Source organism: Puntigrus tetrazona, chromosome 13 (genome assembly GCF_018831695.1).
Source record: "Puntigrus tetrazona isolate hp1 chromosome 13, ASM1883169v1, whole genome shotgun sequence".
In the NCBI taxonomy this organism is placed as follows: Eukaryota; Metazoa; Chordata; class Actinopteri; order Cypriniformes; family Cyprinidae; genus Puntigrus; species Puntigrus tetrazona.
This window is the reverse complement of record NC_056711.1, coordinates 20,136,605-20,147,373: the sequence shown is the minus strand read 5'-3', so window position 1 is coordinate 20,147,373 and position 10,769 is coordinate 20,136,605. Positions and strand designations below refer to the sequence as shown.

General features: G+C 38.7%; 1 protein-coding gene, 2 long non-coding RNA genes and 1 other non-coding gene across 4 annotated transcripts in view; 3 read left to right on the top strand and 1 right to left on the bottom strand.

The window, feature by feature from the left end:
- The window catches only part of LOC122356661, a 3,874-nt gene extending 1,899 nt beyond the window's left edge, over positions 1-1,975 (bottom strand). The window contains exons 1-2 of the long non-coding RNA XR_006252361.1: positions 1,840-1,975; positions 1-599 (exon numbers count right to left, since the gene is read on the bottom strand). The exon at positions 1-599 is cut by the window's left edge and continues 1,899 nt beyond it. This is a non-coding gene — a long non-coding RNA (uncharacterized LOC122356661). The remainder of the gene's footprint in view (positions 600-1,839) is intronic.
- tomm20a (translocase of outer mitochondrial membrane 20) lies at positions 1,906-4,825 on the top strand. The gene is made up of 5 exons (XM_043255630.1): positions 1,906-2,115; positions 2,469-2,515; positions 3,300-3,381; positions 3,473-3,615; positions 4,416-4,825. Exons 1-5 carry the CDS (start codon positions 1,992-1,994, stop codon positions 4,458-4,460), a joined length of 441 nt encoding a protein of 146 aa, XP_043111565.1. The 5' UTR covers positions 1,906-1,991; the 3' UTR covers positions 4,461-4,825.
- On the top strand, positions 3,647-3,778 carry LOC122357145. Its single transcript, XR_006252430.1, has one exon. It is a non-coding gene; the product is annotated as a small nucleolar RNA SNORA14 (small nucleolar RNA).
- A 1,590-nt stretch (positions 4,826-6,415) lies between the features above and the next one.
- Positions 6,416-10,769, top strand: part of LOC122356209 — a 32,768-nt gene continuing 28,414 nt past the window's right edge. The window contains exon 1 of the long non-coding RNA XR_006252294.1: positions 6,416-6,804. This is a non-coding gene — a long non-coding RNA (uncharacterized LOC122356209). The remainder of the gene's footprint in view (positions 6,805-10,769) is intronic.

Sequence of the window (10,769 nt, the reverse complement as noted above, 5' to 3'; positions counted from 1 at the left end):
CATGTACGTTTCTGTACAGTTTTACCGTTTTAACCGTAGCGTCTGTGTACATCCTGAAGGTAGAAGCATGTCCATTTTCTCATCCCTTCCTTTGCTTTTCGTTCTCTCTAGGAGTTAGTTTCGATTCGGTTTTTCATGCTTTTCCGTTCCCGTCTTTTGTGTATTTCCGTTAAACTGTGCTTGTTCCGGGTTTTCTTTTACTTTTTCTTTTTCTTTGTTTTTTTTTTTTATAATGTGGTATTTTCCGATCTGTACACGAACTGTAAAGTTTTATGGATCTTTACAAAAATGTTCAGAGATGTTTGTAAAGACGAGCGCGAGAAAGAGAGAGAGAGAGAGAGAGAGAGAGAGGAGAGCGTGTTAAAGCTTAACGGGAAGTTCTATCATATTTATTAAGCTCATCAGAAGATGGACCGTGTGTAATTTATTGTACAAATGTAAGCAGAAAAGCCTTTGAAATAAATGCCATAGTTTGTGACCTCGAATGTCCGCTTTGGTTCTTGTCAGAGATGAGCGACGAACGTGTTCTTCTGAACTAGATCTGCTGGTGGTTCAATCCGAAATATTTTCTGAAGACTCGAACCACGCTGAGAAAGGGACTATATCGTGGAAAAAAAGTGTTTAAATATCTAATAATGAAAAAAAAATTATAATGGGAAAGCTAAGTTTGGAACAGAAAGAAACACACACACACCAACACAGACGGACACACAGAGAGACACAGACAGAGAGACACACAGACAGAGACACAGACGGACGGAGACAGAGAGACACAGACAGATAGAGACAGAGAGACACAGAGAGACAGACGGACAGAGAGAGAGACAGAGAGAGAGACACAGAGACAGACGGACGGACAGACAGACAGATGGACAGACAGACAGAGAGACACACAGACAGAGAGAGAGAGAGAGAGAGAGAGACACACAGACAGAGAGAGAGAGAGAGACAGAGAGAGAGAGACAGAGAGAGAGAGACAGAGACAGACGGACGGACAGACAGACAGATGGACAGACAGACAGAGAGACACACAGACAGAGAGAGAGACAGAGAGACACACAGAGACAGAGAGAGAGAGAGAGAGAGACACACACACATTCTCAAAACTTGAATATAAACTTAATAGTACTGTCAAATGATTAATGGCATCCAAAATAAAGCGTATTGTTTACATGTGTATGTATTTTTATGTATTATTTTTATTGTAATTTGTAGAATTTTATTGTAATTTGTAGAATTGCGCACACACAAAACAAATTTGTTTAGTGTGTGTGTGTGTGTGTGTGTGTGTATATATATATATATATATATATATATATATATATATATTTACACGTGTGTATGCATCTACAATATACATGTAAATAATCTATATTTGTCTGTAGTTATACAATTATACACAGCTCACACACATACATTAGGAAAACATGTATGGAAAACATCACTTATATGGTCTTATCAGGCCAGATTTAGTCTGAGAATATTATAAAGATAATTACTAAAGCACAATTATGTTATTATACTGTGTACTGTTAATTAAAAAGATTGATGCCTGTTATACAAATAGAAATATTTCCGGTAATCACTTTAAAATAAAACTATTTCGAACACTAAATTTCATTCAGGTGAAAAAAATATGTTTTTTGTTTTTCAAGAGAACACTGCGAATGAACATTTACCGATGGATTAGCTAAATAATAATGTTATTGTAGTTAAACTTAAAGCTTTTTTTTTTCATTTTAGTAAAACGAGTTCGATGTAGAGTTGTGCGTACAAAAATAAATCCGAACAAAAGGGCGGGGAAAATATATAGCAGCTACAAAAACAAAGGATTTTCACCTTTTATATAGAATGCCGTATTCCGAGAATCTTTTTCTTTCAGGCGTCTGCAGCGAACACTCCCGCAGAGCTTTCGTCATCAGAGGGGTCCTTCCACCGCTCCGTGAGCACGTGCCCTGCAGAAGCGGCAGATCTCCGTTAACGGCGCCGCGATGATGGGCGGCAAACCGAGCGCGATCGCCGCGGGCGTCTGCGGCGCGATCTTCATCGGGTACTGCATCTACTTCGACAGAAAACGACGCAGTGACCCGACCTTCAAAAGCAGACTGCGCGAACGTGAGTCCCGAGGTCGGAGAGATTAGCTCGCGGGTTACTAGAGCGCCGGTTACGCAAGACTGGTTAGTTTGGCCTCGCCGAGCTGCTGCTTAGATAACGATGCAACGACGCAGTGTCTTTATAACAACTAGCAAGTTAGTCGCGTTCGGGTAATAGACTGTATTTTGATCCCCCGATGAACGCTTCATTGAATCGGTTCGTTTGAATGACTCGTATGAACGGTTCGCCTGTGAGTCATAAGGTGTTCATACCTTCATGATCCGATAGCGGTCTGATCAGTCGATATGAAAGAAATCCGATATAAATATCTGTAGTTTGATCTGCCGTTTTGTTTTTTTGTTTGGTTTTTTTAGGGAGGAAGAAGCAGAGAGCGTCTCAAAATAAATCCGGACTCGCCGAAGTAGGTCAAATATATTATTTAATTTTAATATACTTGGGTTTAGTTCTTATTTGATTTAAATTTTCATTTAAATATATATTTTTTATTTTATTGTAATTTTAATTAATCCTACTTGGTCAGATCTTGTTTGTTTTATTTATTTACAGACTTTTATTTTGTAAATTTTTCCTCAGACTCCTTAGTATCTTCAGCCTCAGTTTTAACATTTTCTCTGGAGCTTTATGAATCTGATCATGTTTAGAGGTTTAAGAATCGTTAATTCAGTAGTATTTGAGAGATTATACATTTTGAAGCATTAAATGACGCTGACCCTCATACAACAAAAAAGGTATTTTTTATTTTTATTTAAATAAGAATAAATACTAAGTAAAATAAAAGGTTTAAAAAAACTTATTCTAAGCAATTTAGATTTTAAAGTTAGAAATTTTTATTTAAATTTTATTAATATTTGATATTTATTTATTTTTGTTTCTTAATCATTTTCTATTTTAGTATTTATTCTATTCAGTTTATGTGGATCTCTTGGTGTTTTAAATTTAATTTGTCTTTTTAAAAATATTTAAATATTATTTTAATATACCTAAGTTTTAGTTCTTATTTTGTTTAAATTTTTTATACAATTTATTTTAATGCATTTTTAATAAATCATACTTAGATTTTTTTTTTCATTTTTTTTTTTTTTTTTTCATTTTTTCTCAAACTCTGTTTTAACATTTTCTCCAGAGCTTTATGAAAGTAATAAAGTTTGATCGTGCACATGAGCTCACCGGCCTTCATCTTTCAGTTGCCAGATCTTAAAGACGCCGCAGCCGTGCAGAAGTTTTTCCTGGATGAGATCCAGCTTGGCGAGGAGCTCCTGGCCCAGGGTGAGATGTTCGTCTCCGTATCTTTTCCCGCAAATGTTCTAGATCCACTCCTCGTGACCTGAAGTGTTAAACGGCCAGATGTTCTCCTCAGGAGACTACGAGAAGGGTGTTGATCACCTGACCAATGCCATCGCCGTCTGTGGACAACCCCAGCAGCTCCTGCAGGTGCTTCAGCAGACCCTGCCTCCGCCCGTCTTCCAGATGCTGCTCACTAAACTGCCAACGATCAGTCAGGTGAGCTCAAAAACACGTGTCGCACCCAGCGCTGCATTCTCTAAAACCCCCCGCTAGCTGCTTGTAGCTTCTGGGATAAGCACGAATGCAAGAGAAAACCCGAGAACTTTCCAAAGCTACGTGTCTTCACTGTGACTACTAGCTATTTCACGTCTTGAACACTGAAGATAGTTGAGAAGAGTTCACCGTTCCATCCGACATGCAGATGAGTTTGGAGAAATGTGTCTCAGTGAGTGGATGGGTGCCGTCAGAATGAGAGCTGATTAAAAACATCAGAATGCTCCGCAGCGCTCCAGTCCATCAGTTAATGTCTAGAGAAGAAAAAATGTTCAAAAAAACTAGCTCTAAAGAGTCCGTGAAGCTTTCCTGATTCAGACCAGACAGCTTTTTCGATGCTTTAAACCGAGGGACTGGAGCGCCGTGTATTACTTTTGTCAGCTGTTTGTACTCTCGTTCTGACGGCACCCATTCACATCCATTGCTGAGACGCATTTCTCCAAATGAGACGAAAAAACGAACTTTCCTGTATCTTGGCTGGCCCGAGGATGGGGGCGTTTTCTGAAAAAAAAAAGAGGTTTTGGTGAACTACTCAGGGTTGCCAGGTATTCACAGCAAAACCCCTCTCCTAGAATCCCGCCCTAGGTGTTCTCTTGTTAAAATTAGCATTTTAGGGGCTAAACTTACACCTGTGTCTTAAACCTGTGGCAAGTGCGACGAAGTATCCCGGTTCTGAGTGTAAAGCGAGGACCTGGCAACGCAGCAACTGTTCCTTTAACGCTGACCGTTTCTCCCGTTCGCAGCGGATCGTAAGCTCTCAGAGTCTGGAGGAAGACGACGTGGAGTGAGCCGGCTGATCTTCAGGTCTCCCCGCTCTTATTTATCACGTTCATTCCCGTGTTCTCATCCCGACCACGGCACCCATGCAGTGTCAGAGTTCATGTAAAGAGGTGTTATATTTTTTATTCCGGACATTCTCGTAACAATCGCGGATCTTTTGGATGCAAACGAAAGCATCGGTTTAAGAGTTGAGTATTTTATTACGGACCCGAAGCCGTTCTGTTTTCACACTCGATGGTTGTTCGTGGCTGATCCGTCTTCGGTGTAATTGTTTTTTGTTTGTGGATCGTTTCGAGTGTTTTGGGCACGTTTGTATGCACTGAACTTAAATTAATTTCCTTTTTTTTTTGTATTCATTAAATACTTTAATGAAGAAGGTCTCCCGTTTGTGTGCTCTTTCCTCTGTCCCTGCGGTGCTCGTCCTCTAGGAGGCAGTGCACACACACACACACACACACACACACACACACACACTATACACTGAAGGGCAGCTCTGAGTTATAAGAGACCTAGGAGGATATGTTAGGATAAAACTCATCTTTCCTGGTTTAATGAGTGAAGATGGTTAACGTACGCATTCATAACTTTTTCATAGAATGGCATACTTTAAAATATTATAAAATATAACGACCACTACATTATATAAACTAGTCGAAATGTGGTATAAATGACAAATGAAAACACTAGAAGTTGTGTGTATATATATATATATATATATATATATATTACACACATATATATATATATATATATATATATATATATATATATATATATATATATATATACACGTGTATGTATGTTTTTTTAAGTCATTAAACTATTTTTTATTTAATTGTAGGTTTTTAATCATTTTGTTTTTTTAAGTTTATTAAACAATTTTGTTTTTCATTTTTTATTTAACTGGGTTTTTATTTTTTTTAAAATATATTTTTAGTTTATTAAACAATTTTGTTTTCCATTTTTTAATTAATTGGGTTTTTAATTTTATTTTATTAGCTAAATATTCCTTTTTGTGCGCTTTTTTTTTTTCTCTTATAAAATGTTTATCTAGATTTTTAGCTGTTTCTGTACTTCTATTAAAACTTATTTTAAGTTAGTTTTGTCAAGGCAACTTTTATAATCTCTCAATTTCCGTCCATTTTTATTTCATTTGACAAAAATACTGTTTGTTTTCAGGTTTTGTCGTTCATATATAAATGCGTTACAGCGATTAGTTAATAATGTCACACAAACTCGCAAAGCTGAAAACTAAAATCCTAACTTTAAAATGCATTCGGTCGATTATAGAAATACGGTAAAATACTAATAAAGCTCTTTTCCAGTTTCTGTGAGCGCAGATGTTTGGAGGTGACGGTGTAGATCTGACTGATGAGAAGGGCAGGATCTTCTGAATGTGTTTATCTGGCTCCGGTGGATAATTGAAGCGTTCGCTGGAGAAATAAATCCACCTTCTGTCCTGTCTGTCCAACGGCGCTCAGGTTTTCCAGGGAATAACGCTGTGGACAGATTTGTAAACGGAGACGGCGGTGGACTCTACATAACACAGGGAACCTACATCATCAAACTCACTCGGGGTCATTTTATTTTCAGCCTCAAACATTTTGTAAAGGAACGCAGGTCTGGTCATGATTGTCATGTTTAAGGTGTAATGATAATCACAATGCTCAGGGTACAATCATAAATACTTAGATATATATATATATATATATATATATATATATATATATATATATAATTGATATATAATTTATTCAGTGATATATATATATATATATATATATATATATATATAATTTTATTTATATAGCGCTTTTAACAACACAGGTTGCATCAAAGCACTGTTATATATATATATATAATTTATATTATTACGTTTGTTTTTTTATAAAACTAGTTTTTATCAATTGAGGTCAAAACCATTTCAGACGAGCCTCAAATAAAACCCAATCCTCACCTTCTTTCTATTAAATGTACGTGTTGGTCACTGCTGCTGTTTCGTTTCTCTGTATGCAAAAGATCATTAATTATCAGGGTTGCCAGGTCTGCTAATTAAAAGTAAAAGCAAACCTCCCCCTCGATCCGCGGCGAGTGTCGAAGTAGCACGATTACGCGGGAAAACTACCTCGTGTTTACAAAAAAAGTCATTGGAACGTAACGTTAAAAAAAACCGCGTAGGGACGTTGCACGCTGACAAACCGGAAACGCCCGAGACGAACTACGCGTAAAGCGGAAGTAGATTTATTGATCCGAGCACGTTAGTTTTATGAATAATACTAATTATCAAGCAACGAATTCATGATTATTAAACCGAACGAGGATATAATCACTGGATTTGCTGACGTTTATCAGGTTAGTGCCAAGCGAGCTGTACTGATTTTATTTTGTTTGTAAAATATATTTGAGAGTTTTCCCGCTTTGCTTTAGTTTTATTCTACCCTCTAAAACGCTGAAGCTGAATTTTCCAGTCCCATCCTTCCACACTTTCGTGTTTTTGAGTTTTGCCTTGATATTTTGCACTGAACTCTCGTCTTATTTCTCTTTTATTTGCTATTTATTTTCGCGCTGATTAAGTCCGAGGTGAACTCGAGTTTGATTGACAGGCGATCAGGCCAATCATAACGCTGCGTCCGACACTTTGTCCGACAAGCGTCCCGGACAGAAGTGTGGAGTTCAAACACGCTTTCATTTGTGCTTCTTCTCTGCTATAAACCGTAAATATGAAAAGGCTTAGTTTTCAAACTTTTTTTTTTAAAGTGCTGCTTAAAATTTGGCTGTACATCGATCTGCCGCTACACCTTAAAGAGGCTAAACAGGTTGCTAAACCTGCTTTTGTGCTCGACTTTGCCTTTTATAAGGTCTCTTTGCTACTGTACGTGATGTCAAAGGATCGCATTCATTACAGACGGTTATTACCGATGCCCTCCTCAACATTTCTCCACCGGTGTAAAGTACTTGAGGTCAGGGCATGAGGGTCTGCTTGGCCTGGGAAAACAGGAGACGTGATATTTCATCCCCTTTTACTCCAGCATTAATTAGTTTGGTTTCGGAGGTTTCTTCACTCAGCAGCAGAGCATCTAATGGCCGCGGCGCAGGAAAGGGTTTGGTCGCTTTGGAAGCTTCCCCGCTGGAAGACAAACACAGGCCTAATTATTTTTATCCGAGTCTGCAGCTGGTTTCTCTCTGTGTTTGGGAAGCTGCCGTCTGCCAAGAGACAGGAACTGGAAAATACTTCCCTAAAAGAGAAAATAAAATACGAAAAGGCGACCGGAGCCAAGAACCGTCGAATAAAAACATAACGACAGACGGTGTGTTTTCCATGAACTCATGCGCTCGCACTGATCCATCCCTTTCTTTCAGAAGACGGGAAGCTGCTGGGATTTGATTTGGGCTTTAAAGGGACGGAGATCCTAAAAGGAAAATCGCCTTTAATTCATACAAATTAAAAGATAATAAATAGCATGAATTAAAGTCGGCGTAACGAGTATTAATTACATTCATTTAAAATATATACACGCATCTGCTCACCAGGGCTGCATTTATTTCATGTAAAAATATATAGAAAAACAACAATATTTTAGAATTAAGTTAAAATGTGAATGTTTATAAAGTGTGATAACTGTAGGGCTTTATGAAATCAATTTTGTAACAAAATATTTTTTTATTGTTTTATTTTTTTTACATCCTAACACACCCAGTTTTCAGGATTGTGTGTTTTCCCCCGGTACTTAATTTCTTTAAAAACTTCATGGGGAAAAAATAATCATGAAAATTACATTTTTGTAAGAGTTAAATTTTTTTCCATTTAATTTTTTTTTATTTTCCCCCCAAATTCTTCCCAAAGTGATCTGCCTTCCATAATAATGGAACTCATTAAATGTATTAATCGGAACCATTAATGTCTATTTAGTTTTTTTCTTTTAATTATTCTTCATATAACATTCATAATAGTTTATTTTTACTTAAATTTTACTAACTAAAATTGAATTAAATTAATGACAATTATACTATTAAACAAGTTAATTAAAACTTTCATTTCAAATATTGCTTTTTTTTATTATTGCTGTGAAAATGTATTATATAATGTATTATAATCTTGATTCCGTTTTAATGGTTTAATTCGATTTTAATAAGCATGTCTTGCTGACCTCAACAAGTAAACTGTGTGTGAATGTGAGTCTATCGTAGTTTCAACAGGGGGCACTGTTGCTCCAGCCTCTCGGTTAACCTCCCTAGCTCTCTCTAGTCCTCGTGGTGTTAACTAGTTTACCACCAGGCTGACGTGATTAAAGGACATCTCTGACAAATGACCCTGTCGTTATATTATTTGTTTATACGGGGCAACTCCACTCCAGAAGCGCTTTGCGCGTTTGCACGGCGGCAGCATGCATCGAATAATCTAATGTGCATGTATGGTGCAAACGTGTTTTATTGGACGTTTTTGACTTTTTGCATGCATGCATTGTGCGAATGCCGCTTATGCTCGCATGCGCGTGCCCCGGCCGTCATGCATGCGTTTCAAAACAGGCCACCAGATTACCACAGACGATCAGAAACGCGTCGCTATGTGCTGTCGTTCAGCCAAATGTGTGTACGTGCCAGTGGAGGAGAGAGAGAGAGAGAGAGAGAGAACAGCCTGAAATGGATCATGGTGCAAGCGAGGAGAAAGCCGAGCGCCGTCATGCCAGCAGGCGCGGAGGAAATGTAAACCGAGTCACAGTCGTGCTAATAATAATGGCGGCGTGTTGCAGGGGCAGCGGCGGGGGGATTTTAATTACCAAAGCAGTCTTAAGCCCTGTGTCATGCCTTGCAAAAAAAAATACAGAAGGGGGAGGAGGAGGAGGAGGGGGGAAAAATCCTTGGCACTTCCTAAAAATAAAGAGAGGTGTACGTGCTTGGAGTGCTAACAGCTGTGCCATCTGATCCAGCACTGCAACTCATTGTAGGGATCAAATCCTCTCACGTTTGACTGCTTTGTGCACCGGATTTAGACCAAATCGGGCCTTTTCGCCCTTGCTGCACGGACTGAGAAAAATGCGGGGTTCCCGCAGAACAGATGCATTCTCGTTCGAAACATTTAAAGCGTCCAGTTTGAGTTGGGCCTTAATCGCGCGCCCTCGCATGCGTTTTGCATTTGGCCTTTCGGCGTGCCCTTTAAATCCGAAAGTGACTTACAAAAGAGAAGCGCAGCATTAACGTGACAAACCAAGTCAAATTCGATAAGATCTCTGAATAAAAGATTGCGTCAGGTTTATATTGCAAAACCAACAACTAACGGTTCCATCTAAAAAAAAAAAAAAAAAAGCGCCATGTATGATTTGAAACGATGGTAAAATCATTGTTTTTTGGGAGAAATGACGCTTTAAAAATCTTCCACAGCAGTCAGATGCAGACAGTTCCCAAACAATGCATGAAGTTCTAAAATGTTTACCTCGAATTCAAGTCACTTCAGATGAGTGCTTCAACGCTTGCATGCATTTCATGCAGTTAAAATTTCATAGGCTATTATAAGTGTGTAAAATATATTATTATTTAACACTGCCATTTTTCTATTTCCTACCGTTACGCATTACTTAAAACTTTTTTAAAAGTCATTTATGCTTTTATTTAAATATTTAAATTATTGTACTCCGCTTTATCGATTTAATTTTGTACTATTTTTACTCCATGCATCAAGCGCGCACTTCGGTTTAAAGAGCGCTGCTCGGGTCCGGGTCAACGAGGTGCCGCGTGCTTTGAAGGTCAGGTTAAATGCAGAGCCGCGTTTCGGAAAGCCTCACGACATGCTGATTGGCTGAAGCTGCAGGAATGCCATTCACCGCTGTAAACCGGGCCGCAGGGGCTCCTCAAATGATCTCGCCACCTTCGAGTCGCTGCATTGTTGACGCTCACCCGGCCCGACGGATCATTACATAGCCGTGTCTAAAAGTGCAGCGCGGCAGATTAAATGACTGCTCCACGCCGGGACGAGGCCTTGAGCGAAAACATTAAAGGCCTAGATGTTTTTCTTCCTCCTCAAAGTGAAGAAGATTATATAAAACTCGAGCTCTGTTCTCCGTCAGCGCTTGTCGGTTTTATCTGACACATCTTGGCAGGAGCTCCCAGAGAAACCCTTCTTTTCTTTTCCCTTCCTTTTTCTATTGTGACGCTTCGAAGCCGAGGAGGTAAACAACAGGTTAAATAAACACCGGTTTTCGTTTTAACCGCCTTCCCGTCTCGCAGCGCCATCCGCTTTGAAATCCCGAGACGGGCCGTGTTGTTTTGCATACTGTAGGTGCTGCATTGACTTGTAACAAATCCTTGCCCTCAGGAGACGC